General features: G+C 43.1%; 1 protein-coding gene across 7 annotated transcripts in view; it reads left to right on the top strand.

Annotated features, from left to right (window-relative positions):
• Positions 1-21,528, top strand: part of LOC124031514 (protein 4.1-like) — a 123,047-nt gene that overhangs the window by 82,448 nt on the left and 19,071 nt on the right. For 3 of the 7 annotated variants that reach the window (XM_046342841.1, XM_046342840.1, XM_046342839.1), the window contains exons 6-15: positions 1,085-1,160; positions 7,224-7,442; positions 7,939-8,026; positions 8,198-8,350; positions 9,522-9,619; positions 11,002-11,177; positions 11,363-11,610; positions 12,254-12,289; positions 12,968-13,000; positions 14,020-14,169. In XM_046342841.1, coding sequence (XP_046198797.1) covers positions 1,085-1,160; positions 7,224-7,442; positions 7,939-8,026; positions 8,198-8,350; positions 9,522-9,619; positions 11,002-11,177; positions 11,363-11,610; positions 12,254-12,289; positions 12,968-13,000; positions 14,020-14,169 — 1,277 coding nt within the window. Of the gene's footprint in view, positions 1-1,084; positions 1,161-7,223; positions 7,443-7,938; positions 8,027-8,197; positions 8,351-9,521; positions 9,620-11,001; positions 11,178-11,362; positions 11,611-12,253; positions 12,290-12,967; positions 13,001-14,019; positions 14,170-17,847; positions 17,926-21,528 lie in introns of all 7 variants that reach the window. The other 4 variants (XM_046342836.1, XM_046342834.1, XM_046342837.1 and 1 more) reach the window with 4 other exon arrangements.

Below are 21,528 nucleotides of genomic sequence, written 5' to 3'. Positions count from 1 at the left end.
GGTGATTTGGCTATGTCATACATGTGTCACACACAGGTAGAATCATGAATTCCCCAAGGCAGCTGTCTAGGTCCCTTACTTTTTCAACATGTCATTGGCTTTGAGTGAAGCCAGTGTGTCTATCTATGTATGTGGATGACTCAACACTATACATGTCAGCTACTACAACGACTGAAATGACTGCCACACAGAAAATGGCAAGGAATAAATTGGTACTAAATACTTAAAAAACTAAAAGCATTGTATTTGGGACAAATCATTCACTAAACCCTAAACCTCAACTAAATATTGTAATAAATAATGTGGAAATTGAACAAGTTGAGGTGACTAAACTGCTTGAAGTAACCCTGGATTGTAAACTGTCATGGTCAAAACATATTGATATCATGGTCAAAACATATTATGGACATCTGTCCATAATAAAGTGTTACTCTGCCTTCTTAACAACACTATCAACAAGGTGAGTTCTACAGGCCCTAGTTTTGTCACACCTGGACTACTGTTCAGTCGTGCAGGTCCCACGAAGAGGGACTTAGGAAAATTACAATTGGCTCAGAACAGGACGTACACAGAGAGCTAACAATAATAAGATGGATGTCAATCTCTCCTGACTCAAAGTGGAGGAGAGATTTACTTCATCACTACTTGTTTTTGTAAGGTATTAACATGTTGAATGCCTGTCAGAACTATTGGCACACAGCTCGGACATCCATGCATACCCCACAAGACATGCCACAAGAAAGGACTCTTCACAGTCCCCAAGTCTAGTACATACAATGGGAGGCACACAGTACTACATAGAGCCTTGACTACATGGAACTCTATTCCACATCATGGATTTTGTGTTGTAGATATGTGGTAGTAAAGTAGGGGCCTGAGGGCACACACTTAATGTGTTGTGCAATCTGTTGTGAATGTATTGTAATGTTTTTAAAATGGTATAACTGCCTTAATTTCGCTGGACCCCAGGAATAGTAGATGCTGCTAATGGGGATCCATTATAAATACAAATACATCACATCAGTGATAGATGTCCAGTCAACATGGGCAGTAAACTCATCCCCTCTCCTCTGTCTGTCCTCAGCTGCTCCCTGGCACTTTGCCTTCTCTGTCAAGTTCTATCCTCCAGACCCCTCCCAGCTCACAGAGGACATCACCAGGTACTGTGGTCCAGCAGGGCAGCATGAAGAGGCACCCATATCATTTTCACACTGTATAAAAACTCAGTTTATTAGGTACACTACTCCATTCACCAAAATGGTTTGCTCCAATAAACAGTGATTCACGTGGCCATGGCTTGCTAGAGTTGAAGTCGGAAGTTTACATACACCTTAGACATATACATTTAAACTCAGTTTTCACAATTTCTAACATTTTATCCAAGTAGAAATTCCCTGTCTTAGGTCAGTTAGGATCACCACTTTATTTTAAGAATGTGAAATGTCAAATCAAAGAATGATTTATTTTAGTTTCTCTTTCTTTCATCACATTCCCACTGGGTCAGAAGATACATGCACTCAATTAGTATTTGGTAGCATTGCCTTTAAATTGTTTAACTTGGGTCAAATGTTTCAGGTAGCCTTCCACAAGCTTCCCACAATAAGTTGGGTGAATTTTGGCCCATTCCTCCTGACAGAGCTGGTGTAACTGAGTCAGGTTTGTAGGCCTCCTTGCTCGCACATGCTTTTTCAGTTCTGCCCACACATTTTCTATAGCATTGAGCAAAGTACCCCCACAACATGATGCTGCCACCCCGTGCTTCACAGTTGGGATGGTGTTCTTCGACTTGCAAGCCTCCCCCTTTTCGTCTAAACATAACAATGGTCATTATGACCAAACAGTTCTATTTTTGTTTCATCAGACCGGAGGACATTTTTCCAAAAAGTACAATCTTTGTCCCTATGTGCAGTTGCAAACCGTAGTCTGGCTTTTTTATGCCGGTTTTGGAGCAGTGGCTTCTTCCTTGCTGAGCGGCCTTTCAGGTTATGGCAATATAGGACTCGTTTTACTGTGGATATAGATACTTTTGTACCCGTTTCCTCCAGCATCTTCACAAGGTCCTTTGCTGTTGTTCTGTGATTGATTTTCACTTTTCACACCAAAGTACATTCATCTCTAGGAGACAGAAGGCGTCTCCTTCCTGAGCGGTATGATGGCTGCGTGGTCCCATGGTGTTTATACGTGGTACCTTCAGGCGTTTGGAAATTGCTCCCAAGGATGAACCAGACTTGTGGAGGTCTACAAAATTTTTTCTGAGGTCTTGGCTGATTTCTTTTGATTTTCCCATAATGTCAAGCAAAGAGGCATTGAATTTGAAGGTAGACCTTGAAATACATCCACAGGTACATCTCCAATTGACTCAAACTATGTCAATTAGCCTATCAGAAGCTTCTAAAGCCATTACCTAATTTTCTGGAATTTTCCAAGCTGTTTAAAGGCACAGTCAACTTAGTGTATGTAACTTAATGTTCGATTGAATGTTCGAATGGGCAAAACGAGTGACCAAAAGGACTTTGAGCGTGGTATGGCCTCCTGGGCTTTCCCTGCACACCAGTGTCTAGGTTTTACAGAGAATGGGGCGACAAACAAAAAACATCCAGTGCGCAAAAACAGTTGAGTAGAGAGGTCAAATGAGAATGGCAAGAATCGTGCAAGCTAACATGCGGGCCACAAACCAGTAAGTAACGGCGTTGTGCAACAGTGATGTGCAGAATGGCATCTCGGAACGCACAACTTGTCCGTCCTTTCACGAATGGGCTATTGCAACAGCCGACCACACCGCGTTCCAATCCTATCAGCTTGTCGTGTAGCCTGAGTAACATTTATTTTTATTTAATCTTTATTTAACTAGGTAGGCCAGTTGAGGCCAAGATAAAGCAAAGCAGTGCGACAGAAACAACACAGAGTTACACATTAACAAACGTACAGTCAATAATGCAATAGAAAAATCTATGTACAGTGTGTGCAAATAGAGAAGAGTAAGGAGGTATGGCAATAGATAGGCCATGGCGACGAAATAATTACAATTTAGCATCAACACTGGAGTGATAGATGTGCAAGTAGAGATACTGGGGTGCAAAAGAGCAAGAGGATAACATGAGGACACAATGGGTAAAATTAAGGACACGTTTACTCAGCAAGCTTAGTGCTCCATCACAGCATACATCATCAGCACATGCATACTCTTCTTCTCCCTATCTGAAATCCTGTTCTCATTGTACTTCCGTTCTGTGTAAGAATAGGTAGGATAGAATACCTGTCTCTAGTGGTAAATGTGGGTAGTGCAGCAGAACACAACATATTTCCCTCTTGTGAAAGCTTTCTAAGAACTACCCAAATAAAACATTTCACAATTCTTTAATTGGACAGTTATTCTTATTCAAAGCACAGAATAATGGCACTGTTAAAATGCACAGCGTAGTAACCAAAACAACAGTAACTGTTTACTGATCCAGGTCTGTACAGAATGTCATATGTGAAGCACAGTAAGCGAGCAGACCATCTTGCAATGCGCATTCCAGCACCTTTCGATGCCAATAGGCAGTGGTGGGAAAAGGAACTAATTGTCATACTTGAGTAAAAGTTAAGATACCTTAATAGATAATGACTCATGAAAAACTGAAAGTCAGTAAAACACTACTTGAGTAAAACTCTAAAAGTATTTGGTTTAAAATATACTTAAGTATTAAAAGTAAATGTAATGGCTAAAACATACTTAAAAATATAAATCATTTAATTTCAATTTCCTTGTATTAAGAAGATGCCACTATTCTGGTTTTATTTATTTATTTAAGGATAGCCAGGGGCACACTCCATCACTCAGATATAATTGACAAATTAAGCATTTGTGTTTAGTGAGTCCGGCAGATCAGAGGCAATAGGGATGACCAGGGATGTTCTCTTGATAAGTGCGTGAATTGTAATTTTTATTTATTTATTTAGGAATGTAGTGAAGTAAAAGTTGTCAAAAAGATAAATAGTAAAGTACAGATATCTACAAAACTAGTTTAGTACTTTAAAGTATTTTTTACCTAAGTATTTTACACCACTGCCAATACGGGTAGAAAAGGCTTGATGATCAGTTCGTAGGATAACAGGTGCACCCCACAGGAACGTTCGCTACGGCTCAACTGACCACACACAAGTAAGCGTGTCCTTTTCTACCATAGTGTATTTCTGCTCGACTGAGAAGGAACGGGATGCAGAACTGTCCGTTCTGTTCCGTCTGGATGTATTTGCACACCACCCAAGTCATAATCTGATGCATCTGTGGACACCAGAAGAGCAGGGTCGAGTATAGCCAGATTCACAGAATCCAGATAACACTATATTTCGATAGTCCATCTGTAGTTGCTCTACAGACTATCCGTAACATTTAAATGAACCTCTTCCAACCTTAAACCTTATCCTAACCCTAAACTTAACCCTTATTCTTAGCATCAATCAAACTATTTGTCACGTGCACTGAATACAACAGGTGTAGGCTTTACTGTGAAATGCTTACATACAAGCCCTTTCCCAACAATACAGAGTTAAACAAGAACATTTTCAAATAATACAAATAAATTACTAACACAATAAATAAATAACAATAATTAAAGGCTATATTCAAGGAGTACCGGTACCGAGTCAATGTGCAGGGGTACGAGGTAGTTGAGGTAATATGTACATGTAGGCAGGGGCAAAAGTGTCTAGACAATCAGGATAGATGATAAACAGAGTAGCAGCAGCGTCAATATGCATGTGTGTGTGTGTGTGTGTGTGTGTGTGTATGAGCGTGTGTGTTGGAGTGACATTGTAAAAAGGTGTCAGTGTGTGGGTAGAGTCCAGTGAATATGGATAGAGTCAGTGCAAAAAAAGGTCAAATGGTATGGGTAGCCACTTGATTAACTGTTCAGCAGTCTTATGACTTAGGGGTAGAAGCTGTTCAGGAGCCTAAACATTGCCCTAAATCTAGCTGTAACCTCAGCAAGCAGTTGCTTATCAACAGATGGTTTGTTGATGGTGTGACCATCTGTAGAGTATGTACAAAAATAAAGTGTGACCAAACAGAATTCAACAATTATAATAATTAATTATTATAATAATTAATTAGCCTAAGTTCATCATTAGACATGAACAGAATGCATCAGTGATTCGTATTTCGTGCGACTTTCTGAAGAGGCATCGAGAATTCCCTGTCTGTGTATCTGTGGTGCGGGTGCCTACCACGTTGTGTAGCCGTTAGCGATGATGGTGGGGGTGGAAACCTGGAAAAACAAAATGCAGAAAAATTTAATTTGGGAAAACAGATTCAGGCTACTAATAATACAGATTTAATAGGGCCCTATATAAAGTAGACACACACACATATAGTATTCAGACCCCTTCACCTTTTCACATTTTGTTACATTACAGCCTTATTCTAAAATGGATTTAATTGTTCTTCAATATTAAATACAGATAAATTATTTTATAGAATAGCATGTTATATCACTTAATCCGGCATAGCCAAAGACACGACACTACACACAATATACCATAATGACAAAGCAAAAACTGTTTTTATTTTTTATTTTTGCAACAAAACACAAACTTCCTTGAAATATCACATTTCCATAAGTATTCAGACCCTTTACTCAGTACTTTCTTGAAGCACCTTTGCCAGCGATTACAGCCTCGAGTCTTCTTGGGTATGACGCTATAAGCTTGCACACCTGTATTTGGGGAGTTTATCCCATTCTTCTCTGCAGATCCTCTCAAGCTCTGTCAGGTTGGATGGGGAGCGTCGCTGCACAGCTATTTTCAGGTCAAGACCGGACTCCGGCTGGTCCACTCAAGGACATTCAGAGACTTGTCCCGAAGCCACTCCTGCATTGTCATGACTGTGTGCTTTGGGTCTTTGTCCTGTTGGAAGGTGAACCTTCGCCCCAGTCTGCGGTCCTGAGTGCTCTGGAGCAGGTTTTCATCAAGGATCTCTCTGCACTTTGCTCCGTTCATCTTTACCTCGATCCTGACTAGTCTCCCAGTCTCTGCCACTGAAAAACATCCCCGCAGCATGATACTGCCACCACCATGCTTCACCGTAGGGATGGTATTGGCCAGGTGATGAGCGGTGCCTTGTTTCCTCCAGACGTGATGCTTGGCATTCAGGCCAAAGAGTTCAATATTGGTTTCATCAGACCAAAGAATCTTGTTTCTCATGATCTGAGAGTCCTTTAGGGACCTTTTGGCAAATTCCAAGTGTGCTGTCATGTGCCTTTTACTGAGGAGTGGCTTCCGTCTGACCACTTTACCATAAAGGCCTGATTGGTGGAATGCTGCAGAGATGGTTGTCCTTCTAGAAGATGCTCCTATCTCCACAGAGGAGCTCTGTCAGAGTGACTATCGGGTTCTTGGTCACCTCCCTGACCAAGGCCCTACTCCCCCAATTGCTCAGTTTGGGCGGGCGGCCAGCTCTAGGAAGAATCTTGGTGGTTCCAAATTTCTTCCATTTAAGAATGAGGGAGGCCACTGTGTTCTTCAGGAACTTCAATGCTGCAGAAATGTTTTGGTACCCTTCCTCAGATCTGTGCCTCAACAAAATCCTGTTTCGGAGCTCAACGGACAATTCCTTCAGCCTCATGGCTTGGTTTTTCCTCTGACATGCACTGTCAACTGTGAGATTTATATAGACAGGTGTGCCTTTCCAAATCATGTCCAATCAATTGAATTTACCACAGGTGGTCTCCAATCAAGTTGTGATCAATGGAAACAGGATGCACCTGAGCTCGAGTCTCATAGCACAGGGTTTGAATACTTATGTAAGTAAGGTATTTCCGTTTTTTTCTAAAAACTGTTTTTGCTTTGTCATAATGGGGTATTGTGTTTAGATTGAGGAAAACATTTATTTAATCCATTTTAGAATAAGGCTGTAACGTAACAAAATGTGGAAAAAGTCAAGGGTTCTGAATACTTTCCGAATGCACTGTTTAAGTTCGCAGCATGCAGTCTCTCATACTTACAGTGTCGGTTTGCGCATTAAAATATTGCTGTCAAATAATAAAATTTTGTGTTGAAATACTTTGTACAGTTGTAATCATTTCAGTGCATATTTCACAGCTGTCAAATAGTTCAAAATCCCACTCCACTCCACTCTACTTAAGGATTAGCTACATTTGGAATTCCACTGACTGTTATGGATTAACTCCTCAGCATTCTTGTTGGAGCCTTGGCCTTTTTTAACGTCTCCCTCTCCTTCACAGGTACTACCTGTGTCTGCAGCTGAGAGATGACATGTTGTCAGGTCGTCTGCCCTGTTCCTTCGTGACCCACGCCCTGCTGGGTTCCTACGCCGTACAGGCCGAGCTGGGAGACTATGACACCGACGACCATGGCCCCGACTACGTCAGCGACTTCCGCTTCGCACCCAATCAGACACGAGAGCTGGAGGAGAGGGTCATGGAGCTCCATCGTAACTACAGGTAGGACGTACGGTTATGTCCAAGAGTAAAATCTGACCACCAGAAAATGATCGGGCCATGACTAGGGTCTTGTAGGTTTTCCTGGTCAGGTCACATGGTCAGAGAAATCTCTAGGCCCAGTTAGGTTTATTTCAGTTCAGTTCAGCATTTTTTATAGTAAATCCATTTTAGTTACATCTCCCATTCATATGGAACCATTGGAGCCTGCTGATGAACCTTTGCTCAGACAGTGTCCAACAACCATACATATGTTGACAGATGCCACCACATTGCCCTGGTCTGTCATGGCTGTCTACATGGAGGCCTTGCCAACACTGTCAATACTTCCCAAGTCTCAGGGTCTCCCCCCATCCCTTTCCTGAGATGGCCCCTGCACTTGGCTCTTGCCCAAGGAGTTATGGTAGAAAGGTGGAGGGAGAGACATGGGATTGAAAATATCACTCTTACCATTTTGAGTATTCAATTGGTTCTCCCGTTCTCCCATTTTTGGTTTCAGGGGTATGACTCCAGCTGACGCAGAAATCAACTTCCTGGAAAATGCTAAGAAGCTGTCGATGTATGGGGTGGACCTTCATCATGCCAAGGTATGCTGTTACATATGACATGTTGTTAGTCTAAATTTCTATGTGACTGTGCAGGATTATTTATTTTACCAACATATTACTTTATTACTTGAATGTTTCCTCTCCTTACCTCTCTTTTTCCTCTCCTTTCATCTTCCTCTCCTCTGCCATGCTTGTCTTTGGCTGCTCCAGGATTCAGAAGGGATTGACATCATGCTGGGCGTGTGTGCCAACGGGCTCCTGATCTACCGCGACCGCCTGAGGATCAACCGCTTTGCCTGGCCAAAGATCCTTAAGATCTCCTACAAGAGGAGCAACTTCTACATCAAGATCCGGCCTGGAGAGGTAAGCTGAACCAAGTTAGTGGCTTCTCTGTACATTCTTAGAAAAAAAGCTTTGGCTGTCCCCATAGAGAATCTTTTTAGGTTCCAGTTAGAAAGGATTCTACATGGAACATAACACAGTTATACTTGAAACTAAAAGGGTTCTACCTGGAACCAAGAAGGGTTCTTCTAAGGGTTCTCCTCTGGGTGTAGATCAAGTCTTAGCCCCTTTCAAAATGAACATGAAACATGAACATTTATGCAGTATGCACCCCATAATTTCTGTTATAACTGGGAATATGTCCAGCTAAAGATTGTGAGGAAACGGATGTGTGGTCAGTTCGACTGACCAGAGGACTGGAAAATATTTAGTTCCCCCTAATTTAGCTGCTCCACAGGCTTAGATTCTATAGCCTGCCTTTCTCGCCCAGTCTCTATTCAGTTATTTGCTGCACTGCAGCCTCAACCTCTGCAGCCTACTGAGCTCAGACCAAGCTCAGAAGCTCTGCCCAGTGTGACAGGCTGTCTGGCCAGGGCTGCTAAAGTGACAAGAGGCCCACAGTGAGCCTGTGGAAGAGCAGGATAAAGAGAGCATTTAACACTGCCAGTGCAGCTGCAGCATCACCCAGAATAGAGGGATGAAAAGTATAAATATAGTCATGAAAATTGAAACGCTACCCTCATGTTTGTCTCCACTGTTTGAAAATGTTCGTTTCTTAGCCGTTTGCTCGGCTCAGCGCAGGAATCTGTCTGGTGGTTACAGGGCTGGAATTTCAGGGAGAACAGATTACTAGTGTCCATACTTGGGAGTTTTAACCCTGCTTGTCAGCCGTTTGGCTTTGGAACAGGTGTCTGTGGGTTTACAGAAGTGAACAGTTTCACACTGTCTGTTTGCTTAGAGCTTGTTTCATCTCCTGAGTGACAAGTAGGCCGATCCAGCAAATCTATCTGAAAAGCATAGAACTTCAAATTGTGACAGTTTGGAATATGAAATAAAGTGACTATGCATTACAAAGTTGTTTTTTAAGAATGTATCATGTCATACAAAACTGCAGTCTCTTCCTCATACAGAATGGAACATGATGCATTCATGCAGTAAATGTAACCCTAAGAAACACCTGCTCCTCTCTCTTTTCCCTCCTTCCCTTCCTTTCGGTCTTCCACTCTCCCTCTATCTCTCTCTCACGAACCAGTACGAGCAGTTCGAGAGCACTATTGGCTTCAAGCTTCCCAACCACCGGGCGGCTAAGAGACTATGGAAGGTCTGCATCGAGCACCACACCTTCTTCAGGTAAGAGCAACTTCAGGTATCTAATCCCCTCACTTGTAGCCCTCTTGTACCTCTGTTACGTTACCCCATGCAAGTCATTTCTCCTTAGATCCTCTTGATCTTTAGGCAGCCAAATATAACCAAACACCACTCGCTTCAATCGTGTTCCCATCTCTCTATAGCATTTTCCCCAGCCGCTTCCAGCACCTGCTATCCCACTGCCGGGGAAGCTCAGGAGTGATTAGAGCACAGCTTTGATCAGGGCTCTTTCTCCCTGTAGGCATCATCCACAGCAGCGTTTTTGTTCCACAGCAGCCAGCACTACACTGAGGCTCGAGGTGTTTCCTTCTCTGTTTTGTGTCTTTGTCTTCATGTTACGACTTGTGTCTCTGGTGTTTCTCTGCCTGTGCTGCCTCGGGTTTTGAGAAATTCACTGAGAGGGTAGTAAGACACCAGGTAGCCTAGTGGTTAGAGCGTTTTACCCGTAACCGAAAGGTTGCTGGTTCGAATCCCTGAGCTGACAAGGTAATAATCTGTTGTTCTGCCCCTGAACAAGGCAGGTGAATGACTGTTCCCCAATAGGCTGTCATTGTAAATAAGAATTTGTTCTTAACTGACTTGGGCATCCCGGGCATGCTCATGCGCGATGCCTTTTTCTACGGGCACAAGCACTGTTCATGATGCAAACTGTTCACAGCCCTTTTGTTGGTGGGGAGAATTTTGCAGGTTTAAATTCTTATTTCTTGCAATACAACACATTTTGTCATGGGTTGCATGGAAAATAAAAATTTAAAGCAAATTGTCTTGCAATCCTATACATTTTGCCATGTCCGATATGTATTTGTGTAATATTTGAGGGACTGAAAGTCTGAAAATCTATGTGCAAAAAAAACCTAGCTGACATGGGTAAGTTGATCTGGACATTTCTGACAAGTTATAAATAGCTCTGACTAACGTGACAGGAGGACCTGATGATGCACTTCCCAATTTTGAAATTGGACCTTGTGCATTCTACTATTACATCTTTCAAGAGTACGTTTAAAACTGGACCGAGTTTAGGAACCACTGAATTGAGCAATGTGTTCAAACAGGTCCTGTTGCTCTAACACAAGTCCAAAGTTCTCAGCATTTTACAAAGCCGTCTACTACATCCAGTAATTACTCTCATACTTATATCTGGCATTTCTCTTAATTGTATTGCTGTAAAGCAAGGATGGTGAATTTCTCTTTCACCAGTATTTTTAAGTTAACCCTTGTTTAAAAATTTTTTTTTTATCGTTACAACCAAAATTACAACCGCAATCAGACAATGAAGATGTTCCTGAATCCGGATTCTCCAGGTTAAAGTCTCCAGAATTAGGGCTGACGAATTCCTCTCTGTCTGTGGACTATAACACCTCCAGGTTAGTGTCTCCAGAGCCTCCTCCTAAGGGCTTCCTGGTGATGGGCTCGAAGTTCCGCTACAGTGGGCGAACACAGGCCCAGACCCGGCAGGCCAGTGCCCTTATAGACCGGCCCGCGCCACACTTTGAACGATCCACCAGCAAGAGGTACCTGCTGTCCCGCAGTCTGGATGGAGGTAGGTACCATGGTTGTGTTCCTCAAAGGCTACTCACACAAGTGACAATTATTCAAAGTGAATTATATTATGAAATATCAGTGGCTATGGGATATTTTTTAGAAGCGGCTATGTATGTATATCTAGTGCTGGATTGTTCCCCTGTAAAAAAAATAAACAGTCCCACTGTGCCTTTGTCTAACCAGCAGAGTTCTCCCGGCCAGTGTCGGCCATGTGTGAGAACCAGGATGGTCTGTCCCGGCGCTGTGTCAGTGAACACCCCAACCTCCACAGCCCCTCTGGGGACGAACAGGAGACTGAACTGGAACCACCCAGTCTAGAGCAGGACCAAGAGGACCATGAGGAGGTTCAGGATGAGGAACGGGATCCTGAGGAAGACCAGGACCAAGAGGAGGCGGGTGTCACCACACCCAGCAAGAAGAAGGAGATCAAGGTACTGTTGGGCGGATGGGAGGAAGGGTTGATAGGGTAGATTTATGATACCGCGGTTGTCATATCTGGTTCAGAGGGTAAATGGCCCAACCTCGCATGGTTGACAGATCTATATGTTTTAGCCAACTCCGCTAACATTCCTTAGGCTACATGACATAGGAGTTGGATAAAGCACAAACAGATCTGTTGACCCAGGCTCAGCCTACTTGTCCCCACTTGCAATGCAGGAAAGTTCTCCTGTAACAGGGTGATCAAATTAGGATCCTGCATCTGTATGGACGCTTAGAGAGTCACACTGCTTGTGTGGAGATCATGTTTTTGTCAGGGTGGATCTGTATGTCTCAGGGCAGATGGTCGTAACTGCAAGGGTGCAGGAGCGTACCGCTGGAACTTTTTTGGGGTCGCTGTGATGTTCCCTGCTGGGGTTTAAAACGTGAAAGATTTGTCAGAACTAACTCTGCAGCCACTCAGTGGCTTATAGGCTAACCGTTATGGCTCACTATCCCCACTAACTGTCGTGTCGATCCTTCACTTCTCTCTCATAATGTCAAGCCGACTTAACCTCTCCTGCTGCTGTTCTTCCTTGCTCTGTCTCCCTGTCATTCACTAACATGCTCTCTCTCTTTAACCCTCGCTGGCAAAAGGAGGATGCTGGGTCCCCACTTGACAATATACAGGAGGTATTTGGTGTCTTGTGCCCCTGTCTGTCTCTCTGTTAGTCTGTCTGTCGGTCAGTGAGATTGTTCTTTGCCTACCTGTCTTGTTGTTTAGTAATCCCACATATTCCTGTTAAACTAGCAGTGGTTGACCGACAGTGAGTAATCTTCTGCACCATGTTATATTTGTTTGCACCCAAAGTATTACATTGAAGCTGCAAAGCCTTCATTTTATGCTGGTAATGCAATATTTTATTTCCTTCTAGAATGAACTATGGTTTTGGTACAGCTGTATTTTTAGTTTTTAAATAGTGCTTCGGGGGTAGAATTTTTGTCATTTTTTTTGCATGAGGTGCTACTCAAATCAAATAGACATGACAAAGTTCCCCAATGATCATTCAACTATCAGAGCAAGAGCCTAACTACAAGGATCTTACAGGCAATTCAATGTGAAAATCTTAAGTCAGCCTGCATGGTTGTGTATGTTCGTGTTCCTGGTTTGTGCTTCTGTGTGTTTGTGGCTGCTGCTGTCTTGTGTCCTGTCTGGGTTGCTCAGTCTCCCTGTCTGTCTGCCTGCCTGACCTCCTTGACTCACCATCTCTGCTCTTCCTCTCTGTCTCTGCATCCTCCCCCACTCCCCCCCCCCCCACTCCACATGCCCCCGTCCCTGTCCCTGCTCCTGCCCCAACTCTGCCCTCTCAGTTGGACCAGGAGACAACCCCTCGACACAAGGAGGTACAGCTCATTGTGCTGATGATCTATCCAGAGTTGGAGTCTGTTCCAAGTCTATTCCTGTCTATTCAATTGGACATTGCAGTTCTTCAGCAGTTCTGACAAAAGCTCTGACGAAGGCCGCGAGGCCGATACATAAGCTTATTAAATATCAGTGATACTATCAAGAGCAGTGTGCGGTTTCCTTTTTCATTCATTTCTTCAGCAGTTAAAATGAGCTTTGTAATTGACTGGAATTCAGATGGAATTGATTTCAACCCTGGTTCTGTCCCAGTGCTTTGTGACCCCCTCAACTGAACATGTGGTATCTACCAATATCTCACGATACTATTTGCAGAGTATTGAACATCGTGGAACCCTGCAATGTATGACTAGGACTAGGGGAGAAATTGCACTGAAGCTCCATTTCCTCTCTAGGTGCCTGTAGCATTAATGTGATGGCCCTATTGTTGCATGGAGATGCAACCAGCCTTCATATGAATTAACAGCATTCACTTAAGTCAGCCTTCAATTGATAGGCAGATACAGTCAATGAAAATGAATATTGGGCAAAAGTAGACTAGCTAGCTAGTCACTAAGACGATTTATTAGGGGACTCGGTTGTTTTAATTTTGTGCTTCATCTTAATAAACAATCCAAAAAGTCAGATAATAATTACATTTCCGTGGGTCTTAATAGCATCCCAAATGCCATGTTCATTAATAGACAGACTACTGAACAGAATAGCAATGCGATAACAGCCCACAAACAATGCACTTGATGCATGTGCTGAATCACTAAGTATTAAGACACATTGGTGTCTTTTCTTGTGTGCTGCCTGCGATATTAATGTCACTTTGATGTGTTATTTCAGATCACGTTCCGCTTGTCCATGCATATCAAGTCATAATGCAATTGAATTGTGTGTCAGTGTGATTACTACAGTGGTAATTGATATAGATGTCAAACTAATGTATATTTCTCTCTCCTTCTCTCCCAATCCTCGCTAATTATCATTATCTATCCCCTTTTATTCAATACAGTTTTTGGACAAGTCGGAGGATGTCTTATTGAAGCACCAGGCCAGTATCAATGAGCTGAAGAAAGCTCTGAGGGGACCCAACAGCAAGCTGACGAACCGTGAGAAGCGTCTGTCAGGAACGCCCCCAGGCGGCACGCCCGAGAGGAAGGCTGTGAGTGTGGGATAAGGGTGGTGAGGACCAGCGGTCCACTGGCGCACGGGTGGAGGTTGAGAGATTTCACAATCTTTAACCTATATACAGATTCTCTACTGTATGCCATGAATATATCACTGATAATGCCTTAAAGCTGCAATATGTAACTTTTTGGGCGACCCCCGACCAAATTCACATAGAAACGTTAATTCTAGATCTTTCATTCTTAGTACAAGCAAGTACTTTCGGCTACAATATTATATTTTTGGTTATGGAAAATATATTTCACAGCGGTTTAGATTGTACAATGGTTCTCTACACTATACTTGCTTGTTTTGTCACTTAAACTGAAACTATTATAATTTTAGCAACCAGGAAATGGTTTCTGCGTAGTGCACCTTTTTAATACTTCTGTTGAAACTGCCCTAGCGTTTGACAAATAGGCTGTGTATGACCGACAGCGTTGATATTCCAGTCTTGAGGTTAGTTTTATAGCACCTCTTACAGTTCACTCTCCTAGAACCCAGTATGCTTGGAGGTCAACACAGGAGAACACGTTTTTCTCCATTATAGGGAAACAGACAGTACTGGTGTTTGTGTGCTTTTGGAATAATCTACAGTCTGATGTGAAACCAATAACTGTCTTTTTGACAATTACTTTTAAGGATAATAAAAATTATTCAAGGTATTGTAGGTGGTTATTTATTGTAGATACAGTTGAAGTCTGAAGTTTACGTACACCTTAGCCATATACATTTAAACTCACAATTCCTGACATTCAATTCTAGAAAAAATCAGTTGGGATCACCACTTTATTTTAAGAATGTGAAATGTCAGACTAATAGTAGAGAATGATTTATTTCAGCTTTTATTTCTTTCATCACATTCCCAGTGGGTCAGAAGTTTACATGCACTCAATTAGTATTTAGTAGCATTGCCGTTACATTGTTGAACTTGGGTCAAATGTTTCGGGTAGTCTTTCACAAGCGTCCCACAATAAGTTGGGTGAATGTTGGCCCATTCCTCCTGACAGAGCTGGTGTAACTGAGTCAGGTTTGTAGGCCTCCCTGCTCGCACACGCTTTTTCAGTTCTGCCCACTAATTTTCTATAGGATTGAGGTCAGAGCTTTGTGATGGCCATTCCAATACCTTGACTTTGTTGTCCTTAAGCCATTTGGCCACATCTTTAGAAGTAAGCTGTTTGCTTTGCTGTTGTTCTGGGATTGGTTTTCACTTTTCGCACCAAAGTACGTTCATCTCTAGGAGACAACGTGTCTCCTTCCTGAACGATTTAACGGTTGCGTGGTCCCATTGTGTTTATACTATTGTTTGTACAGATTAACATGGTAATTCAGGCGTTTGGAAATTGCTCCCAAGGATGAACCAGACTTTTGGTGGACAATTTTTTGTCTGAGGTCTTGGCTGATTTCTTTAGATTTTCCCATGATGTCAAGCAAAGAGGTACTGAGTTAGAAGGAAGGCCTTGAAATACATCCACAGGTACACCTCCAATTGACTCAAATGCTGTCAATTAGCCTATCAGAAGCTTCTAAAGCCATGACATCATTTTCTGGAATTTTCTAAGCTGTTTAAAGGTACAGTCAACTTAGTGTATATAAACTTCTGACCCACTGGAATTGTGATACAGTGAATTATAAGTAAAATAAACTGTCTGTAAACAATTGTTGGAAAAATGACTTATGTCATGCACAAAATAGATGTCCTAACCGACTTCTCAAAACTATTTTTTGTTAACAAGAAATTTCAGGAGTGGTTGAAAAACGAGTTTTAATGACTCCAACCTAAGTGTATGTTAACTTCTGACTTCAACTGTAGGTACTGCTGCAGACTCAGTCCCAATCTATTGGATAGTGTGATGGTACTGCTAAAATATACCGAACAAAAATATAAACGCAACATGCAACTATTTCAACAATTTTACTGAGTTACAGTTCATATAAGGAAATCAGTCAATTGAAATAAATTAATTTGGCCCAAATCTATGCATTTCACATGACTGGGCAGAGGCTCAGCCATGGGTGGGCCTGGGAGAGCATACAGTAGGCTCACCGATTTGGGAGCCAGGCCCAGTCAATCAGAATGTGTTTTTCCCCACAAAAGAAGCCGGAAGTGGAGGTCCTGGGCTGGCGTGGTTACACTTGGTCCGCGGTTGTCAGGCCGGTTACTGCCAAATTCTCTAAAACAACGTTATAGTAGAGAAACAAACATTCAATTTTCTGTCAACAGCTCTGGTGGACATTCCTGCAGTCAGCATGCCAATTGCACACTCCCTCAAAACCTGTGGGATCTGTGGCATGGTGTTGTGTTTAGAGTTGTCTTTTATTGTCCCCAGCACACTTTTCTTGATATGCCACACCTGTCAGTTGGAATGATTATCTTGGCAAAGGAGAAATGGTCACTAACAGGGATGTACACAAATTTGTGCACAACATTTTAGAGAAATGAGCTTTTTGTGCATATGGAACATTTCTGGGATCTTTTATTTCAGCTCATGAAACATGGGACCAACACTTTACATGTTGTGTTTATATTTCTGTTCAGTCTAGATCATAAGAACATATTGAATTTGAAAAAACTGAAATCATGTCCTGCGTTTGTCATTAAAGGTGGGTGTTTGTGGTCATACGCACATCCTTAAAAACATAGGTGCTTGGCTTACAAAGAGCACCTTGTAAAGAACAAGGAGGCCCGCACATTGTCGAAGCTCCCAATTCACCGCTTTATTGATGACGGATCTTCACTTGTAGCAAAATCCCAGTTTATTTCGAGATGGTAGAAAAAGTGACTCTGCATTAACTTGAAGAGAAGATGTGCAAAATCTGGACATATTCAGATTATGAGGCCCTAGAGGAACAACCATCTCGATCGTCAACCCACCTAGATTGCCTGACAGTTACAAATCTTCCCTTTGTGTCAGAACGCAAAAGCCCCTGCCGCGTTGATCACTTTCACATTGTGATTATACTGTTAATAAGAGACAATAATATGATAGTCCTCTCTAGTGTAGCTCTGTCAATGCAGTCTGTTTCCAGGTATTTATGTAGTCTACCGACGCGTTCACATCTGCTCTTTGAGAACAATCAGATTATAGCCATAGAGATTCTCATCAGACCTCCTCGAGGGCATGAAAACGCCATCTGTCATGCACCTACATAGATCTGAGGGAGTGACGCCATTGTCCCGATTGAACAACGACAACGTGTGGCCTGAGAAATCTCTCTATCCTGGAGGAGTCCAACTCGGAGCGATTCAGAGGAAATCATATAGCCTTTGATGCAGTTGCAAATGTTATTTTTGCATTGCAAATACCTCCTCAGTTGGTTATGTGGATGTGGGAGCCGCAATGTGCAGGTGGACGCCAACTAGGCCCATGTCTCGTTATTTGATTCAAGAGTAATCTGGATTGGCTCTTAGATTTCAGCTAGGACTTTGATTCAGGAGAGTCGTACAGTATTTAAAAAAAATCCCTGGTCTCCCTAGCCCATTGAATCAATATTTCTTCCCCCTTTCTATCCTTCACTTTCCTTTTTCCCCTTTTGCATGAAATTACCAAACGTTGGATAGTATGCTGTGACAAAGAACCATACAGTTGGGGCTCATCTAATAGCTGTTCTCCTCCCTCTCTCTTCCCCCTCCACACCTCTCCTGGCGGGTAACGCTCGTCCCCCCCATAAGGTGGGGGGCAAGGACCCAGTAAACAGCTTCTCTGTAGAGGGCTTCTTCTTCCAGAAGACTTTGGTGACTTCCCCAGAGGTTGCTCTTCACTTCCTCTCTCTTCTAACTTTTACCTCATAACATACTGACTGTACTGTAGTTGGCCATTTATCTGTAATGAATCTGTGGCCTGGTACCATTTCATATACATATTGCTCACTCAGCTATAGCTGATATCCCTTGCATCTTGTTTTAATCTGACCAGCTGCAGTCATTGTGTCTGAGAAAATCTTTTAAGAAAACAATAACCAACATATACATTTTTGATGCAAAATGTAACATTTCAATGTATGATTGCAGCAATTGAAGCATAAATTATTAGCAGCTTACAGTCTATGAGCATGCACCTACCGTCTACATGGAGGATGGTAGAGGATCTATTTGTACAATAAAAACACATTTCTGTACTGTAGCTGTTAACCTATGTTACAGTTCAGTTGGCACCTCTAACTGTGTTTAATCTATATCAACATGTAGGGCTCTGAGGAGTGGGTATTGATTGAGAAACAAGACACTTATCAACATAACCATGACTGGAAGGCCGAGGAGCAGAACAAAGCTTTCCACCTCGCCTCCCCCATTAGTCCCTGATTCCTCTTGGGAGAGAAAGAAAGAACTGGAAAAAGAGAGAGAAGGAGCCAAGATGATTCATGTCAAGGCTTCAGGAGAGGATGGGCCAGAAATGATAACAGATATTGATAACTTTCCTTTGCCCAAAGCCACAAGGGAAGCCCATGGTGAATGTTCTGAACCACGGCTGACTAGCAACAGCCGGTTCATGGTGGAATTAGCTGAAACCACTGAATCTTCTGATGATGATACACAGTGGAAAGTACCTCCAGCAGATGACTCTGGTGCAAAGAATGACATAGTCTCAGACCCAGACCCAGTATCAACCCCAGCCCCAGTCCCATTCCGAGACTCTAAGAAGGATCATCAACTCAACAGACACAGAAAAAAGAAGAGGCCTAATAGTTTAAACCTGGGAATGTCAACAGAATTGGTCTATGAGAAAGAGGGCGACGGCTCAAATGGCGAAGAAGACCACGAGGGATCAGACTGGGAGGATAGTCCTACAGAGAAGACAAAGGCGGGACTAATAGACCACCCTGAAGACAGTACAACGAGAGAGGAGCCAGGCGACCAGTGTTGGGGGACGAGTGGACGGAGAAAGTGGACGGAGAAAGTGGTGTCTGCCGCTGTGTATGAAGATAACCAGAAGGGCCACATTACATCAATAGGAGAAGACAAGGAGACTCCGGGAAGTGCTGTGGATGATCCGGCAGGGTGTGAGGAAAACGACCAGGCTAAAAGCTTCATCAACGATGAAGTCCAGCCAGCAGATGAAGTGCTGGGCTCTGTCAACGGTCCTGATAAGAAAGAATGGGATAGTTTAGCAGAAATGGTTAAAGAGTTTGATCGTAGAGAGAGGAGCATGACTGACAATAAAGAACACATAGCAGAGGTCAAACTGAGGGTGGTCAAGACCCATGAGAGAAAAGCCAGTAACTCTGGGGGGGAGGACATGGAAGGTTTCATGTCAGAGGTCAGGGGTCAGAGAACGTCTTTTCAAAGACTATCAGGCAGCAGTCAGTCAGAAATAACAAGGATCGTTCCTCTCAAACCCGAAAGGTCAAAGAGCTTGGCCTGTAAAGATGAGCACGACAAAGGGAGCCAGGAGACTGAGTCTGAGCTGATTGGAGTTTTTAGAAGAGAGTACAGATGGTCAGGGGGTTCCTCAGAGGGACCCTCAGACATCAACCGGAACGATGCACCCACCTTTCATCCAACATTCACCCTGCCTACATCATTCGTAACAACCAACACTAGTCCAGCAAGACAGACTCACTCCCCGACCACGTCACACAGAGAAGCTACACAGGTACAGGGTAGCTTCTGGGGTCTGGAAGGCTTGACGAGAGTCGAGGCTAAAACTGAAGAGCTGGTCCAGGAACAGAGCAGCACTGCCTGTGACGATCCCTTTCAGGTGGCTCGAGAAGCCATAGAGAGTCATCACCTTCTCAGCTTTAAGGCCTCAGTTCCAGCTTCAGCGATTCCCAGAACAGCTCCTCCTGCCCCTCCAGTGAAAACACGGAAAGCCAGAGAGTCTGGACTCATACTCCGGAACATCAACCGCAATGCTAGCAGGGAGCCTGGCCTGGATGCTGCCAAGAAGAGACACTCGGTAACTTGGCTTTTCAGTCATTTGGAAGCAAAAAGCATCGCATGAGCTTCAGACTGACCCGTACACTCCCATTTTCTTATTTTCCTGTTTTCAGTGACTTGAATATACATATATATATATATGTGCCTGTATATGAAGAAGGGGTTGGAGTGTAACTTATGAGACACTTGTTTTTGGCTGCGTCTCATTGGCTGATGCCGCCATCAATGCATTTTGTCTGCCATGAGTTTGGATCCTCCCCGTTTAGCCCCACCTACTCCTCCCTGCCTCCCTTCACCCTTATGCTTCACAGCAAACCTGAAACACAACTGCTTGCAAGTCTGTAAAACTCACAACAGGGCTATGGTAGAGATTGTCAAAAAGACGAACACAACTTTTCATGCTTTTGCTCTTGGCTTCTATTCCCCCTCTATTCCCATTTGAACCGTGACGCTCCTTCCAACTAACCCTCCCAAGTCTCTTTCGCAGAGGGTTGCCAGGGGGAAAAAGCCTCTTGCATATTGCCATGGCGCTGAGTGTTCTTTTGCACTTCTCCTCCATGCTGTTTCCAAGCTGACATGTGGAGGAAGGCATGGACTTCAGACATGGCTTCATACATGTTTTACAGCTCAATTGACTGTGACAGGAACTGTATGAGAAAATGAGAGAAACATGTCACTATCACCCATAAAGGCACTCTGTTACATATACTGTACAGTATGCTCATCGGTCAAATGTCGGCCATTAATCTCCTGACCTCAAAGATACTTTTTTTAATGAAAAAAGTAGTTTGCGTAATGTAAATGTAAATAGTTTGGGATTTGACATGTTTTTTTTTCCCCTTCAAAATATCAACTTCATGAGCATGCAAAATGAATAACGGTACCGTATTGGTTAGTGATTATTTAGAAACCAGATCAAAATGCTTTACAAGGATCATACATTGGATGCTATATGCATTATTGTAAAGCCAAGGACCCACCCAGACTGTGGAAAAAAAGAGGCAGGCAACAAGCCCTCAAGCAGCAATCCCCAGGCTGCTGTACTGTAGCTACACAGACAGACTAGCTTTCAGAAAGAGAGTCGCCACTTTAATTTCACAGTTAGTGTCATTAGGTGCTTGCATGTATCTGCCAGTGGAATTATAATAATTAGAAATTAGGACTGGGATCAAACAGCTTAAATCATTCCCTGCGTTTAGTCTGAGGGTAGGCCCAGGACACATTGGCACGATCAGGCATGGAACGAGGTGTGAGATCACTTTGTAAGCTGCCTCACCCAAAAACTGACAAACAGCAGTGTGAGAGCAACCGCCATTCTGTATACTGGGTGTGAAAAAAGTTGAATGGGCTCACAAGCATGTTATAAAATCACAACGAGCCTCCTTATTTTGACTTCCCAAACTGCCTTTGATGTCATTGAAAACCAAACACTATTCTTTGGCCATTTGAGCCCCTTGAAATTCAGTCTGCGTGGTT

Source organism: Oncorhynchus gorbuscha, linkage group LG03 (assembly GCF_021184085.1).
Source record: "Oncorhynchus gorbuscha isolate QuinsamMale2020 ecotype Even-year linkage group LG03, OgorEven_v1.0, whole genome shotgun sequence".
In the NCBI taxonomy this organism is placed as follows: Eukaryota; Metazoa; Chordata; class Actinopteri; order Salmoniformes; family Salmonidae; genus Oncorhynchus; species Oncorhynchus gorbuscha.
The sequence above is the reverse complement of the archived record's forward strand: the minus strand, read 5'-3'. Positions and strand labels throughout refer to the sequence as shown.